We start from the raw sequence: 18,470 nt of genomic DNA on the forward strand, positions 1-18,470 counted from the left end.
CTGTTTGAGTTATCTGAGGAGACTTCACAGCTTTGCATTCCTGACAGAGGGAAACGTGCTTCTTCGAAGGCCCTTCCCCCCCACTTCACTTTCAGAGCAGCAGCGAAAGTGAGGGCGTGCTCTGCCACCCCCTCCCCCACCCACCAGGCATTGCCGGGGCTTGTGGGATTAAGAATGGAACACGACGACAGACAAAACAATCCCCAGCACCTCCCTCTACTGCTGGTACTAACATAGCATGAAAAGGCTGTTTCTGAGCACACAATAGACACACTGATAGACCAGCTCAATGAGGAGACAGGATAAGTGCTGGTAAATAGTTAAGCAACTGTTCATGAGTTTCTTGCATGACAATGTCTATATTTGAAAAGAGGAAAACTAGCGTTCCCATCAGCAATCAACTAGCTAATTGATTCATTTTGAAAAACAAACATCCTGTGTAGAACATGTTATAATATGTATGTAGTTTAATAACCAGACAATTGTAATAATAATGAACTGTAGCCAAGCACTTTAAAGTTCTTCCAGGCTTTAAAGGCAGAGGAACAAGATATTTCAGAAAAGCCATCATGACCAGATTGTCCTGACTGATACAACTGAAGTGAAATGTGGGCCACGTCTTCAATTAGACAAAACTAAAGTGGTGAGAAACAGCAGGCACATCTCCAAACCCCCAACAAGGCTACATCATGTTCCAATAAAGATTACAAAGTTGAAATTTTGTTCAACCAAAAACCACATCTAAAATGGAAAAAAATCTGAACCTACAGCTTGGCAAAGGTTTGGAAATTGGTCTTGCATAGTGATACACATTCAGCTGAAACATTCCAAGCAATAATTTGTTTAATAGCACTCTTACCTTTTCATTTTTCACTTTCTTCAATGTTCTGCATTCTATATTGTCCAGCTCCTGTGGTTCAGTTTTAATTGTCAATGCTGGAACAATCCCAACAGACTCGAGTGCAATATTCCCCAACTGATCGTCCCCTACCAAGTCTGTAGATTGTGTGTTCTCAAAGGGGGCACTACGGTTAACCCCCAAAGCTACTTGAGAAACCACCTCCTTTTCAGTGGCAGCTATTACCACCACTGGCACTCCCTCGCTTTTCTCCTTCTTACTTTTCCCACTTGCCCCTTCCTTGTCTTTTTTACCACTGTTCCGAGAGACTTTGCCACCCTTGTCCATTCCTTTGCCAGTAGTAGAATTGTTGCTAGTGGCTCCTGCAGTAGCACCAGTGTTGGTTGGTTCCCCTTGGGTTCGCGTCTGCCCTTCTTTCTTGGTCCCATCTCCAGCTGAGACCTTGCTACTATTGTCTTTAGAGTTTTTGCTGCGTTTGGATTTAGATTTACTCTCCTTGCCTTGAGGGCCAGGTACAGGACTAACAAATCGGATGTTGTCAGGCAAAGCTGCAACAGCAGTGGGCGGAGCCGTCATACCCCCTCCGTCCTTGGTTCCAGACATCTCAAGTTTGTCCTTTTCTAAGTCAGCGTCAAGGTCGATAATCAGATTTCCTACACCGATGTCCCACTCATCACCGCTGTCGTAAGTGTCCACCGCATTCGAGTCCACACCTTTCCCGCCTGCAGTGCCACTACTTAAGGACATTTTAGTGCCAACGGCCCAGGTTTGCCTCAATGAGGTCCGCCACCTTCTCTGACTGCTGGGGGACTGGGTTGAGAGAATCCTTAGGGTCTAGGTATCCCCTTCCTATTTACCCACATTTTGCCCTGAGGGGGGGAAAAAGAGAAAAATAGTTACATCTATCCAATACAGTAGGTATCAGCCAACCAATGACATGAAACAAAAAGGGCTGAGCAGCACCACAGAAGAAGACAAAAATTCACAGAAAGTTTGAAGGTGATAAAACCTTTGAACTTCTCACAGCGATGAAGAATAAAGGTTCAAGAGTTGTTTTAATTGCCAATGAAAACAACCTAAAGGCTCAAACTCATTGCACTAATGTGGATGTAGCATTGGTCTGCCAATCGTTCAGCTCGTTGTGTTTAAGGGACCACCTGCCGCAGATGTCTGACTGCTGACATTTTCATGCAATTCTACAGGTATAATTGGTGTGCAGTCGATTCGCAAATTACAGCCGGCTCTCTGTTCAGAGGTGCTAAGTTCTCTCGGTCAGCGAAAGGTATTGGTGTGTCTGAGCCCTAAATCTACATTGAAATGACTGAAACCAAACCGAAACTGTGTAGAAATGATAACAGCCCTACAATTTGTAACTTGACTCTGTTCAGCTTGCAAACAACGATTGAAACAAAAGCTACAGGGAACATTGGATAAAACTTTTTTATGGACAGAGGACTATTGCAAATTCTAATGACGAGAAAATATAACAACATTTCAGTGTAGCCCTCCAGACCTCTATGGAAACTGAGTGCGGACCACAAGGCAAAACATTTAAGCACATGTCCTCCATTCATGCAACTGACATAGTCCTACAGCTTGTTATTATTTCCTCTTTATTTAACCAGGTAAGCCAGATCACCTTTATTTAACCAGGTAGGCCAGATCACCTTTAACCAGGTAGGCCAGATCACCTTTATTTAACCAGGTAGGCCAGTGGAGAACAAGTTCTCATTTACAACTGCGACCTGGGCAAGAAAAAGCAAAGCAGTGCGACAAAAACAACAGAATTGCACAAACAAATGTACAGTCAATAACACAATAGAAAAATATACGTACAGTGTGTACAAATGTAGAAGAGCAGGGAGGAAAGGCAATAAATAGGCCATATAGGCGAAATAATTACAATGTAACATTAACACTGGAGTGATAGATGTGCAGATGATGATGTGCAAGTAGAGATACTAGGGTACAAAAGAACAAGAGGATAAATAACAATATGGGGATGAGGTAGTTGGGTGTGCTATTTACAGATCGGCTGTGTACAGGTACAGTGATCGGTAAGCTGCTCTGACAGCTGATGCTTAAAATTAGAGTTCTGATCTAACACTATTCACAACTGACACAGGCCAACAGCTTGATCTAACACTACTAGAGGTCGACCGATTAACCTCTTGGATCTCTAGGGGCGCTATTTCATTTTTGGATAAAAAACGTTCCCGTTTTAAGCGCAATATTTTGTCACGAAAAGATGCTCGACTATGCATATTATTGACCGTTTTGGAAAGAAAACACTCTGAAGTTTCAGAATCTGCAAAGATATTGTCTGTAAGTGCCCCAGAACTCATTCTACAGGTGAAACCAAGATGATACGTCAACCAGGAAATGAGCAGAATCTCTGAAGCTCTGTTTTCCATTGTCTCCTTATATGGCTGTGATTGCGCAAGGAATGAGCCTACACTTTCTGTCGTTTCCCCAAGGTGTTTGCAGCATTGTGACGTATTTGTAGGCATATCATTGGAAGATTGACCATAAGAGACTACATTTTCCAAGTGTCCGCCTGGTGTCCCTGCGTCGAAATTGGAGCGCAAAGCCAGGTGCAATTATTTTTCCATTTGAGAGCAAGGAGAAACCAGGCTTCCACGAAGGATATATCAAAGAGATATGTGGAAAAACACCTTGAGGATTGATTCTAAACCACGTTTGCCATGTTTCAGTCGATATTATGGAGTTAATTTGGAAAAAAGTTCACGTTTTGAGGGCTGAATTTTCGTTTTTTTTTTTTTTTTTGGTAGCCAAATGTGATGTACAAAACGGAGCTATTTCTAATACACAAAGAATCTTTTTGGAAAAACTGAGCATCTGCTATCTAACTGAGTCTCCTCATTGAAAACATCAGAAGTTCTTCAAAGGTAAGTTATTTTATTTGAAGGCTTTACTTGTTTTTGTGATAGTTGCCTGCTAAATGCTAACGCTAATGCTAACGCTAAATGCTACGCTAGCTAGCTACTGTTACACAAATGATTGTTTTCCTATGGTTGAAAAGCATATTTTGAAAATCTGAGATGACAGTGTTGTTAACAAAAGGCTAAGCTTGAGAGATAGCATATTTATTTAATTTCATTTGCGATTTTCATGAATAGTTAACGTTGCGTTATGGTAATGAGCTTAGGTCTATAAATAGAATCCCGGATCCGGGTTTGGTCGTCGCAACAGGTTAATAGGGCCGATTTCAAGATTTCATAACAATCGGAAATCAGTATTTTTGGACACCGATTTGTCCAACATTTTTTTTTACGCCTTTATTTAATCTTTATTTAACTAGTCAAGTCAGTTAAGAACACATTCTTATTTTCAATGATGGCCTAGGAACGGTGGGTTAACTGCCTCGTTCAGGGTCAGAACGACAGATTTTCACCTTGTCATCTCGGGGGATCCAATCTTGCAACCTTACAGTTAACTAGTCCAACGCTATAACCACCTGCCTCTCGTTGCACTCCACAAGGAGACTGCCTGTTACGCGAATGCAGTAAGCCAAGGTAAGTTGCTAGCTAGCATTAAACTTATCTTACAAAAAACAATCAATCAATCATAATCACTAGTTAACTACACATGGTTGATGATATTACTAGTTTATCTAGCGTGTCCTGCGTTGCATATAATCTGACTGAGCATACAAGCATCTGACTGAGCGGTGGTAGGCAGCAGCAGGCTCATAAGCATTCATTCAAACAGCACTTTCCTGCGTTTTGCCAGCAGCTCTTCGTTGTGCGTCAAGCATTGCGCTGTTTATGACTTCAAGCCTATCAACTCCCGAGATGAGTGTAACTGATGTGAAATGGCTAGCTAGTTAGCAGGGTCCGCGCTAATAGCATTTCAAACATCACTCGCTCTGAGACTTGGAGTGGTTGTTCCCCTTGCTCTGCATGGGTAATGCTGCTTCGAGCCCAGGTAGGAGCGAGGAGAGGGATGGAAGCTATACTGTTACAATGGCAATACTAAAGTATTAAGAACATCCAATAGTCAAAGGTTAATGAAATACAAATGGTATAGAGGGAAATAGTCCTATAATTCCTATAATAACTACAACCTGTTAGAAGGAACCACCAGCTTTCATATGTTCTCATGTTCTGAGCAAGGAACTTAAATGTTAGCTTTCTTAGATGGCACATATTGCACTTTTACTTTCTTCTCCAACACTGTGTTTTTGCATTATTTAAACCAAATTGAACATGTTTCATTATTTATTTGAGGCTAAATTGATTTTGATGCATTATATTAAGTTAAAATAAGTGTTCATTCAGTATTGTTGTAATTGTCATTATTAGAAATACATTTTAAAAATCGTCCGATTAATCGGTATCGGCTTTTTTGGTCCTCCAATAATCGGTATCGGCGTTGAAAAATCATAATCGGTCGACCTCTAAACACAACTGACACAGGTTGATCTAACACTGTTCAACTGACATAAGCCTACAGCTTGATCTAACATTATTCGGATTAGGAAGGCTTGTGATGTCTTTACTAGCAAGAAAAAAAACAGCGACATGCCATTACATTGGGACCTATTCAATCAAGCTGCTAATCAAGAAGGTCGGGGGTAAGGTAAAGAAAGATTCAACTAGTCCTGCAAGTCAGTAAATGTGTCAAATAGGCGTATTTATCCTAGAGCCACAGTTCTCTTTACCCAGTAGTAGAGACATTGTTTTCTTGATTAAATACAACCAAATGCGTGTAGCAAAAGATGCACTTTGTTAACCAAATGTGACAAAACAGGGACAATGATCCATCCTTTAACACTACATTATCTAAAAGCTGCCCAAAACTCCACCATAATCCCAAAGGTGCTACAGCGTTGCACAGAAATCCTGATCTCCATAACCATTTCCCACGGTCACCATGGCAACCATGTGAAACGTAAATCCTGATTTGAAGGCAAACCGTGGCCTCACTGTTCTGAGTGACTGGCTCATTCCACAAGGACTGCTGATAGTGTCACTGGTGACGGATGAAGACCAACTGGCCTCACTACTCACCCTCACAGGGTTAACATAGCCATACTCTGTCAAGTGGACACTGACAACCCCTGCATCAACAGGGCAGCTTAAGAAAACATGAATGATGCCAGAGGAAAGGCACAGCCCAACACCATAATGTAGGCTAAATAAAGTGCTGTTAAAAAGGCATGCCTTACACAAACACATTGTGATCAGGTTAGCTTCATATAGCCTAGGTCTAGGCCTACCATTTCTTCAAATACAGTCGACTGCACCAGATGTGATAGCTTTCTCCAACATGGCCTCTGTATCTGTAATTCACTTCTAAATGGATGGATAAGTAAATAAATATATACAGTGGGGAGAACAAGTTTTTGATACACTGCCGATTTTGCAGGTTTTCCTACTTACAAAGCATGTAGAGGTCTGTAATTTTTATTATAGGTACACTTCAACTGTGAGAGACGGAATCTAAAAAAAGTACAGAAAATCACATTGTATGATTTTTAAGTGTGTGTGTATGTATACGTATAGTTGACGTCACTCTTAATTATCCATAATGTCCATCTTATCCAAGAGACACTACGCTCTTAAAACACATGCCTGCTCAGCTCTAACATGCCGACCACACCGCTTGAGTCACAAAATATATTTACACATACATGTTATTCAATCATAGCTTGCGCGATTCAACGAACAACTTCATTGCCAGACGCTAAAATAGAATTTGGTTCTATTTGTGATGCTTTACGAGCAGCAAGTCCCACCTCTCACCTCTCCTCATTAGTTTTTAGGAGAATATACCCACGTGGGTGATTGAAAGATGAACTGAAGTCCACACTCCAGTCCAGTCGGTTGTGGTAATGCACCTTAAAGTTGGTTGCCAACCGCCATATAAAGTCCAAAGAAGAATCAGCCTGAAGTAGGAGAGATTACTAGAAACAAACTCGGTTTACCGTTTTATCTGTGGATTAATTGTCGGAGTAGAGGACCTTACGCATTTCAGGTAAAATAACAACCCAATGTTAATATCCCAGGACAAATTAGCTAGCAAAAGCAAGCTAAGCTAGCTAAATTACCATAAATGTTGAATGCTTTCGACGTGTCCCCAAATTAATATAATTGGTTCAGAGTTTGTTTTTGATATTTCAACCTGCGTGTCCTGATCGTGTCTGGTGTGGGGGGACAAAATCAAATGTGCGCGATGGCCAGCGGACACGGTCTGGTCAGCATGTAACAGACAATAACTCCCTCTAGCCCAAACACGTGGTCCTTTCCACGGACTCCTATAAAAACTCCACCAGCAGCGGGTTTTAGCATGTCTGTGCTACTGCTGCCCTTCCAGGGGCTGTAAACAACTTCCAGAAACTCATTTATCATTCTCCTCCATGTTGCTGAGCATCGGGCTGGCTGGGTTGAATGGGAGCAGAGTGGAAGACACTGCCTCCTGTCTGAGCATCGTGACCCCTCTGCCCCTGCAGCACCCCTCCCTCCAACACAAACCAGTAAATAATTAACACTCACATCTGCACTGCTCGTCTCCCCCTGTGATAAGGAATGTGCAGGGGAAAATAAACCCAGCACAAAAGACTCTTCAGAGGGGGGTCTGTGGAGATGAGATCAATAACGCCTCAGAGGCCTGAATTCTGATGATTCTCTTTGTGCTGCACACTGCCACTGACAAAAACCCCGGGCCAAACAGTGTACACAACAGGACTTCAGCCAACCTGTTTGTGGAGAGAAAAGGCTCCTGCCTCTAATAGCTGGCCAAAACCTTTCATTTTCTAATTCCTCTGTCGCTGAGATGTAATTTAGGATCTGAAATTAAATGAAAAGAATCTGCACCATTTGGAAGGTCATTGCTGTGAAACGTTTGAATTGCTGCTCTCAGAAAGCGTGCTCAGCAGGCTCCTGCTTGTGTGAGGGGAGAGGAAAGCTTCAGCCTTGATACAATCTATTGCATCTTTTCCCCTACTTGAACAGACAAAGCCTTGTGGATCTTCTGATTGGAAACACCTTTTTTTTTAATTCAGTTGGCCACTTTCTCCAATGACTTCCGACCAGTGGAGGCTGTTGAGGGGAGGACGGCTCATTATAATGGCTGGAACAGAATGAATGGAATGGCATCAAACACATGGAAACCATTCCACAGATTTTGCTCCAGCCATTACCATGAGTCCATCCTCCCCAATTAAGGTGCCACTAACCTCCTGTGCTCCAGACGCACTCTCAGCGTCTGCTTTAGCTGCTCTGACATCAGCTGTTCTGCTTTTGACACAATTGCCCTCACAGGCTTGTCCCTGCTGACCTAATGGAGATGGAGGAAAGGGAGCAGGAGGCATCCACATTACTCAGCTTTCAGGCTTGTCCCTGCTGACCAAATGGAGATGGGAGGAAAGGAAGCAGGAGGCATCCACATTATTCAGCTCTCAGGCTTGTCCCTGCTGACCTAATGGAGATGGGAGGAAAGGAAGCAGGAGGCATCCACATTATTCAGCTCTCAGGCTTGTCCCTGCTGACCTAATGGAGACGGGAGGAAAGGAAGCAGGAGGCGTCCACATTATTCAGCTCTCAGGCTTGTCCCTGCTGACCTAATGGAGACGGGAGGAAAGGAAGCAGGAGGAGTCCAGATTATTCAGCTCTCCTTAACGGTAGACTCCCAAATGGGTGCTTTCATGGTAGCCTAACAATTCAACAGGTTTCAGTAAGGGCCGATTCACAGCAACCGCAACCTGGAAGGGTGGTAAAACTGGTAAACTGCCATATGATGAGCCTACATGGAAGTGTGGTAGAACTGGTAAACTGCCATATGATGAGCCTACATGGAAGTGTAGTAAGACTGGTAAACTGCCATATGATAAGCCTACATGGAAGTGTGGTAAGACTGGTAAACTGCCATATGATGAGCCTACATGGAAGTGTAGTAAGACTGGTAAACTGCCATATGATGAGCCTACATGGAAGTGTAGTAAGACTGGTAAACTGCCATTTGATGAGCCTACATGGAAGTGTAGTAAGACTGGTAAACTGCCATATGATGAGCCTACATGGAAGTGTAGTAAGACTGGTAAACTGCCATATGATGAGCCTACATGGAAGTGTAGTAAGACTGGTAAACTGCCATATGATGAGCCTACATGGAAGTGTAGTAAGACTGGTAAACTGCCATATGATGAGCCTACATGGAAGTGTAGTAAGACTGGTAAACTGCCATTTGATGAGCCTACATGGAAGTGTAGTAAGACTGGTAAACTGCCATATGATGAGCCTACATGGAAGTGTAGTAAGACTGGTAAACTGCCATATGATGAGCCTACATGGAAGTGTAGTAAGACTGGTAAACTGCCATATGATGAGCCTACATGGAAGTGTAGTAAGACTGGTAAACTGCCATATGATGAGCCTACATGGAAGTGTAGTAAGACTGGTAAACTGCCATTTGATGAGCCTACATGGAAGTGTAGTAAGACTGGTAAACTGCCATATGATGAGCCTACATGGAAGTGTAGTAAGACTGGTAAACTGCCATATGATGAGCCTACATGGAAGTGTAGTAAGACTGGTAAACTGCCATATGATGAGCCTACATGGAAGTGTAGTAAGACTGGTAAACTGCCATATGATGAGCCTACATGGTAGTGTGGTAAAACTGGTGGGGGGGGGGTTGCAGCTGTGGCGTTTGGCTGGCTAAACAGTGGTGGGTTCTAAATCATCCGACACCTTCATAATAGAGGGGTTGTAGCTCTATTTGCAGTTGACCTACTGTACTGCCCTTCGCCAGAACTGCAGAGCAAGCCTTTTGAAAAGACCCACAGAGGAAACGTCCCAGTGAGCAGTCTGTTGACCGAAGGCATGAGGCTATGTACCACCCTCAGTGCTTGTCTTTTTCTCAGAGATCCAATTTCCCCCAGCAATCCATCAGACACCCATGTTAGGGTGGGGATGATATCTGGCCTGCACAAAGAGACACCTCTTTACAGAAAGGATTTGTCCACATTCTATTATTTGCACACAGAATGTACCAACTCTACAAGAGTTACCTTTAAAATGAAGTTGTTGTTCTACTTAGCCAGAGTCAGAGGAACTTGTGGATATCATTTGATGTCTAGGCATGCAGTATGAAGGAAGTTGGAGGTAGTTTCACAAGCCAGTGCTAACTAGCGTTAAAACAATGACTGGAAGTCTATAAGTATGCTAGTGTACGCTACTTTACCTGTTGACTTCCAGTTATTGCGCTAATGCTAGTTAATTGGCGAAACATCCTCTTAACTTCCTTCATAGTGCACACATAGACATAAATAGTATCCACAAGTTCCTCGACTCTGGGTAAGTAGAAAATTGAAGTATCCCTTTAATTAAAATGAGCTGATATAGGCTAGTCTCTACATCCTAATGTTAGAGGGTACCATCTGTGCAGACACTAGGGACTAGAACATGTAGCCCAGGCTAATCAGTCATGGATAACCAGACACCAACAGAACCTGAATAGAATCAGTGACAGCAACACTGCTAGACTCATTCAGCCCTTCTCTCCTAACCCTGTCTTACTGGAATGGATCGGATGTTAAAGCTACACACCCGGTTCTTACTTAGCAGAACACCACTCCCAATTTCAGTGAACAGTTCCAGGGTAAGAGTTTCTCAACAACACATTGGCTGTTTGAGTGCCATGAAATAAAGGGAGGTTTTTCTCACCACACAACACCAGTGTGCAAAAAGTCACAGGGTTACGATGCAGAGAAAGCTGACAGTCGTCGGCAGATTAAAAAGATATTCTGTGGCACCTGCCATGAGCTTCCCAATAATTTACTGCGGCAGAGTAATAACCCAATAAAACCTCAATTGAATAGTGCAGAACCTGGCACAGGAGCAATTTTTCCCTGACTCCTGGTATAAGACAGGTCCCCGTCCAGAGAGCCAAACAGTAACCTCCATGTAATTGGATTGTGTGCCTGGAGCTGGTTACCAAAATAGAACTGCACAGGGAACTCCAGGTGATGGGAATCAGGAGCCTGCGGGTCAGCCAGCTTCCATATCAGCTAATGTCAACCTGGGGAGAACAAGCTCCCATTCACAGTGGGACTTCCATTTCCTGTGGCATGCAACAGAGCTCATTAAAAAGTTGAGTCTGTCCACTACTGGTTTATGTGTCTGCAAGGCAGCAATGGTTACGGCTATATTGACATGCAATACTGCCACTATTAACTTGCTACTGCCTTTCTGCCACGTAGCTGGGAAGCCCTACTTCAATACGACAAGAGTAATGCTCAGCTGCCACATCACAATCTGACACATTTTTATCTGATTCAACTGTAGCATGTAGACTAACCAGACTCCCATCTTGTGTGTGAAGTGTCTACAGTGCTTTGAAAACATCCCCATTGCTCAGACGGTTGTGAAGTACACAGTCTAAAATCTAAGCGGTGAAAACACTTCAAGTAGGCTATTTCCTGTATATTTTATCTCGTCCCAGAGTACACATAAACAAAGCAATATCATTTTGTGAGCGATGTTATGAAAAGTAATCTTTTCCATTGCCGGTTCTGTGTCTGTGTGGAAAAAGAACTGAAGCCAGACACCGCTGAACATTATCAAGCAATGCAGTGTCTTTTCAGCGGCACATGAGCCAAAAGGGGAGAATCAATATACTGGTTAACAATAGTGTAATGGTCGGTGCCGACCCATGGCCAGCTGCCTCATAATGTAACCCATCGCTCACAATCAAATAGCTCCATGATGCTGCATAATAAAGAAGATTCTGTACTTTCATTTTCAATTCTGCCACAATGGCTGGGCTGGGGAGATAATGTACTGCTACTATGGCTGGGCTGGGGAGATAATGTACTGCTACTATGGCTGGGCTCGGGAGATAATGTACTGCCACTATGGCTGGACTCGGGAGATAATGTACTGCTACTATGGCTGGGGAGATAATGTACTGCTACTATGGCTGGGGAGATAATGTACTGCCACTATGGCTGGGCTGGGGAGATAATGTACTGCTACTATGGCTGGGCTGGGGAGATAATGTACTGCTACTATGGCTGGGCTGGGGAGATAATGTACTGCTACTATGGCTGGGCTGGGGAGATAATGTACTGCTACTATGGCTGGGCTGGGGAGATAATGTACTGCTACTATGGCTGGGCTCGGGAGATAATGTACTGCCACTATGGCTGGACTCGGGAGATAATGTACTGCCACTATGGCTGGGCTGGGGAGATAATGTACTGCTACTATGGCTGGGCTGGGGAGATAATGTACTGCTACTATGGCTGGGCTCGGGAGATAATGTACTGCCACTATGGCTGGACTCGGGAGATATTGTACTGCCACTATGGCTGGGCTGGGGAGATAATGTACTGCCACTATGGCTGGGCTCGGGAGATAATGTACTGCAACTATGGCTGGGCTCGGGAGATAATGTACTTGAGTCAAATAACGTTTGTCATCACACCTCCAGTCCAAGGGGAAAATGCTTCAGTAAATTGAGCGAAGGCCTTCTGGCTAATGGACCTGAAGAGAAATTGTCTGTGGCCCTCATGTCACTGATCTCTTCCAGGCAGTTGATACAGTAGGGTGTGGGGGTGGGGTGGAAGGGAGGGCCCTTCTTCAGAGGCTGACAAGTTGGCAGAAACAAGAGCAACTCCATTAATAGGCTCAGCAGCGCCATTCAGACATGGTTCCTCCATAACAGCAGGCAATCTCAGAGAACTCCCCAGACACAGGGAGACATTACTGCACCCCAGCCTTCTGCTTCCCCCCCTCTCTCCCTTCGTATGGTCTCTTTCCTTCCCTCTCTCCCTTCGTATGGTCTCTTTCCTTCCCTCTCTCTCCCTTCGTATGGTCTCTTTCCTTCCCCCTCTCTCCCTTCGTATGGTCCCTTCATTCATTCCTTCCCTCTCTCTCCCTTCGTATGGTCTCTTCTTTCCTTCCCCCTCTCTCCCTTCGTATGGTCCCTTCATTCATTCCTTCCCTCTCTCTCCCTTCGTATGGTCTCTTCTTTCCTTCCCCCTCTCTCCCTTCGTATGGTCCCTTCATTCATTCCTTCCCCCTCTCTCTCTTCGTATGGTCCCTTCATTCATTCCTTCCCCCTCTCTCCCTTCGTATGGTCCCTTCTTTCCTTCCTCTCTCTCTCCCTTCGTATGGTCCCTTCATTCATTCCTTCCCCCCCTCTCCCTTCGTATGGTCCTTTCCTTCCCCCTCTCTCCCTTCATATGGTCCATTCTTTCCTTCCCCCTCTCTCCCTTCGTATGGTCCCTTCTTTCATTCCCCTCTCTCTCCCTTCGTATGGTCCCTTCTTTCCTTCCCCCTTCGTATGGTCCCTTCTTTCCTTCCCCCCTCTCTCCCTTCGTATGGTCCCTTCTTTCCTTCCCCCTCTCTCCCTTCGTATGGTCCCTTCTTTCCTTCCCCCTTCGTATGGTCCCTTCTTTCCTTACCTCTGCCTTTCTCAATCTTTCCTTCTGGTCTACATTCAGACAAAATTACATTCAAGGAAAACTCCCAGTTGATCTTTGCAGATGGTGTAAGGAATGTAAAGACATACAAGCACGCTGTTGCAGCTGTTAAACGATGTAGGCTAAATGCATCAGCACTAAACCTGCACTGACTCAAACCTAATCAACTGACTTCAGATCCCCAAGTCAGACTGAAATGTGAGCAGCATGATCAGTGTTTCTCCTATATTTCATTTAGTAAAAGGGCGCACGGCTAAATAATTAAGATCAAGAGATTAAATTCAACTGAGTTTCAAAGGATTTTTGGAGTAGAATGTCCTTTAAAACAGTAACCAGAAGTGACCAGAAGAGTCATGGACTCTCCCGGTAATACCCCACACACCAATTGTGAAAATGAAGCTTGTTCTGAACTTGAACCTTATCCACGTCGATGGACAAGTCGACTCATGCTGCTTTTCAAGACCAATTTCTCGCCGTCCTAAACTTTACTGTGAGTTGGCCAACAGAACAAGTTTTCCATCAAAGAGCTTTGGAACTTCAGAAACACTACCTAAACCAAAGAAAAAATAATAACTGTGTGTAGCAGAAACTCAGACAACTGAATAGTTAGCCTATCACCAGAGTTTTTCACTGCCCAAGACCACTTTCTATGAAGAGATGTTAATACATATTGTATGCAGGACATAGGTTAGGGCCTACATGAGATTATTACAGTCTAAGCAAGACTACTTTTCCTAATAAATTGTCATGGCTGAAATAGGCTACACATTGACAAAAATGTAGTGAGGCCAGAACGAATCAATAGGACAACATACCTTAATATAGTAGCCTAAGTGGAGCAAGTAGTCCTACATCAAGCACCATCTGGTCCTGGAGGACAGCATTACCCTAGACCATTTCACATTTCCAAACTATTTCACAACTACTACATCCACCTGGATGATTCTTCCCGGTGCAAAGGTATCTGACCTTCATTTTACACCCAAAGAAACTGCATTACTTGCCAATGTGGAATTAGAGGAATTCAAGCAAAGAGATCCTTCACTTGGTTGACAGGCCTCCTCATGTTCCATGTGTTAGCATACCTTTTTTAACAGCTGGCAAAACAGCTTATCGCTAACAGCTCTAATCATGAGAAGACATTTTCATAAAGGGAAACCTCCAATGCAATCTTGGCATGAAAATGAAAAACACATGCCTGCCTGACTACAAGTGCCTGAAAACCAAAATGCTCTGTGTAATAGGCTACTTGAGGTAGCCAAAGTACAATATTTACCCAACTCAAATAAAACCCACTTAAACATAATAACAAGAATTGATCTGATTGGGTTTGAACACAACCAAATGATAGCATGTATGGCTGGGAATTGCCAGGGATCTCGCGGTACGATATTATCACGATACTTAGAATCGCAATACCATATCGGCGCCTAAGTATTGTGATTCAATGTTCCAAACCTAATGCTCTGCTGAAGAGGAACAGGAGAGAGTATGAGAATTATTGTTTGATAAGTCATGGATATAAAAGTGCTGAAAACACGTTGGCTCACTATTTAAAAAGAAGATGGAGAACAAGCTATAATATTAAAAATACCAGAGTTTTGGCGCTGGTACAGCTGTCTGGCGCTAACGCCACCAAGATTTATTTTTGTACAAATCAATATTTGGAGTCAGAATATTGGTGCAATATTGTCCAAAATAATATTGCGATATGTAGGTACCTGCGCAAAAACTCTTAACTGTATCGATATACACCCCCCCTCCCATTGGGCATCTGTTAATTGTGCTAATTTTATTAGGGCGGCAGGGTAGCCTAGTGGTTAGAGGGTTGGACTAGCAACCCTCTGGTTGCAAATTCAAATCCCCGAGCTGACAAGGTACAAATCTGCCCCTGAACAGGCAGTTAACCCACTGTTCCTAGGCCGTCATTGAAAATAAGAATTTGTTCTTAACTGACTTGCCTAGTTAAATAAAGGTAAAATAAAATAGCATTCTGGTAACAGAATTTCCAGGGAGGCCGCTCGCTAAATATGCAAAGGAGTGCAAATGAAAATAAACATTTCAAAGACAGGCAATCCATCTTATAAAGTTATACATGTATAGGTAGGTGCTACAGAATGTCATTTTTGGTGAGTTTGGACACTTACAAGAGAATGTGAACGAGAGACATTGTCCAAATGAACAAAGTTTTGAAGACTGCCTGTCTGCTCTGAGGCAGCATGCACACACACACACACACACACACACACACACGTGTGTCTGGAGTCACAAGGGAAAGGGAATGCCTGCTCTGCTCAGAGAAGAGGAGGGAGGGTCAAACAGGCTGAGAAAGAAGAGGATATCAAGATAGTGGCAGCTGTGTGGATAACTCCTCCGAAGAGCTTTGACTTCTCAAAGACTGAAAGCTTACACAATATGATGCACCATCACCTTATTAATTAAGTCACTTATTTAGATAACTAGCTAGTTAAACCTAGGGGGTCTCTAACACAGAATTCTTTATTTTTCATAAAACTCATAAGAAATCTCGAAGCGTTTTATAAACGCAGATCTAAAATGCTTCTTATTGTAATTTCTGCTGCCATCCGACCCATTTTGTGCTTCAGTAGAACGGCATTCTATCAGCAGACAGCTCTCTGACTGGTGGTCTACTTTTCTCTGGTAAAATGACAGATTAACTTCAATCAAAACATTAGGAAATGTAGCTGGCTGCATTCTTTCTATAATAAACATTTTGCAATATGATGGACATGCATCGTTTTAGCAAAAAATACCTTGCTTTTTCATTGTCAGCTCATTTACTAATTCACTGTGGCTGCCAGCCAAATAGCGTTGCACTTCTGTTGTCATCTGATGAAAATGAAGCTATTTTCTGCCAAATGTGTTGCACTGATGTATTTTCTGTGAAGGGAAACAAGTTACACGTCCCTGATCACTATATTTATGCTAAAGAAACAAAAACCCTTCACTTTCAATAGAAAAGCCGACGCCTGTCAACAGACAGCTTGACTTACCTGCTCCCGCTTACACCATTGTGCTATTTACAAACAAGTGACTGGCTCAACTGTTCTGGGGAACTATGGTAAAAGCTTCATGATGTAAAATCATGTGCCAGGTGAAATGAAGAACGTGATCTCCTTTATCTCCTATCACATCGCACAAGTTGACTGCAGGGATTCACTTCAGTAGCTACAAATATAAAATGTATTGAAAAACTTCAAAATAAATAGTTTCAAAGTATTGATGATGGTATTGAAAAACCATCCCATGGCGATTTCCAAATACTCTGATATACGTTATATAAAAGACCAAGCCTACCCCATTCAGCATGTTCAACGTTTCAAAAGCTCAGATGGGACAAAAGAAAACACCTAGTTTCCTAGATGAATTGGATCAAACCCAGCAGATATCTTGAATAATTCCCATCCAGATTGCATAGTTCAACTTTATTCACAATAGACTTGATGGATTCACTGCATGAACGTGTTTGTGAGTGAACAGCCAACAAGAGTCCATCTATAGATCTAGACAACAGTGACTCAAATGTGTGTCAATATTCTGAACTGGGCTGAATCTAGACTCTGGGCCCCTTCACCAAACATAATTGATTTCCAACAGACTTGAGTCTTGACCAATTCAAGGGACATTCCCTGTGTTCAGCATGATAGGGTAGCCTAGTGGTTAGAGCGTTGGACTAGTAACCGCAGGGTTGCAAGTTCAAACCCCCGAGCTGACAAGGTACAAATCTGTCGTTCTGCCCCTGAACAGGCAGTTTAACCCACTAGGCCGTCATTGAAAATAAGAATTTGTTCTTAACTGACTTGCCTAGTTAAATAAAGATCAAAAAATTACATTCATACCAGTATCTGGTCAATCAATGCCGTACCTACAATTGGATTAAAGGACATGGGCCAAATACCGCACTGGAAACAGACAGAAACATCTCACCTAACAAAGAGGCTAACCAGAATGGTAAGTCAAATGTGAATGGAGACTAGACCCTAGTATTTTATTAGGATCCTGGGGTTCCTAGGCCTGGACAACAGCAGCATCGTGATGTGGGGTGAGTGATTAATGTTGCTATGTAGCTCAGAGCTATAAGAGGCGGTTAAAGACTGTTCTAAAATCCACAGTACCACTCACACACATTTCAAAAGCAATGTGTTGAATGTATTTAACGCAATCAGACAAGCACCTACCTTATTTTAACAGTTCGTCAATAGCCCAACACCTGTCTAAAAACAGGCCAATTGTATAATAATTAGTCTAACAAGGGGGACACCACAAGGCCATATGGCTTCAACACGAGTTATTCTATGAACTGAACGGTCTCATCATAAGCAACATCTTTGTTTGCAGTGACCGTACATGGAGGCTAGTCCAAGTCCCCATAATGCATCTTTTGCAATGAGATAAGCTTTCTGTTTGACACAACTGGCATTGCAAATCACTTGCTGTGAACAATGTAAACAAACCGCTAGGAAAAGACAGACAGAACTAAGCCTTATCAACTGTCCTAGTCTTATGCATTTCAGTCAGATGGCTAGATCAAACCAGACATCAGGTACTAATAGCACAGATAGAACAATGAGACAGATATTTCAACTGATGTATAAATATGAAGCATCCGGTTGGCGTTTCCACTCACTACCAAATATGGTAGTGAGAGGAAGCCCAGTGGCCGGCAGTGGGAGAAGATGGATTTAGGCAGACATTCTGGCAATTCACTCATCGATTAAACATTGGATCTCAATACAGTTCTGTTCCCAAAACTACAATCTGTTACGAACAGAGTGGACTAAGTTTAGTAGACTTAACCCTTTCCCAAATATATATATATTTTTTTAAATAAAGTTGTTAGGAAGGAGTGCAAAGGCGAATTGAGTTATTGCACACTTCAGAGTAGGCGTTCCCCAACAGAAATATGCAAATTAATGCTAGAACGCGCCAATAGGATCTTGCTAGCTCGTGCTTGGCACTGCCCACCTCCTTGCTTGTTCTGTCAACTATGGCTCATTTGTTCCCATTTGAAACAGACTGTGTTGCATCTTGGTTTAGTTACAAAAATCTCTAGTAATAAGCCTAACCAAACCAGAATGAGGTAGGTTGTGTGTGATTATGTCCAACAGAAGTAGCTAGATAACGTTATTATAGAGCTTG

General features: G+C 43.0%; 1 protein-coding gene across 3 annotated transcripts in view; it reads right to left on the reverse strand.

Moving 5' to 3' along the window:
- The window catches only part of LOC110506202 (zinc finger protein 609-like), a 95,998-nt gene that overhangs the window by 70,787 nt on the left and 6,741 nt on the right, over nt 1-18,470 (reverse strand). For 2 of the 3 annotated variants that reach the window (XM_036981380.1, XM_036981379.1), the window contains exon 2: nt 860-1,728. The exons of the other annotated variant lie outside the window; for it this stretch is intronic. In XM_036981380.1, the coding sequence (XP_036837275.1) occupies nt 860-1,606 (747 nt within the window). In that variant the 5' untranslated portion in view covers nt 1,607-1,728. The remainder of the gene's footprint in view (nt 1-859; nt 1,729-18,470) is intronic. 3 annotated transcript variants of the gene reach the window in all.

Source organism: Oncorhynchus mykiss, chromosome 6, assembly GCF_013265735.2.
Source record: "Oncorhynchus mykiss isolate Arlee chromosome 6, USDA_OmykA_1.1, whole genome shotgun sequence".
Classification (NCBI taxonomy): Eukaryota; Metazoa; Chordata; class Actinopteri; order Salmoniformes; family Salmonidae; genus Oncorhynchus; species Oncorhynchus mykiss.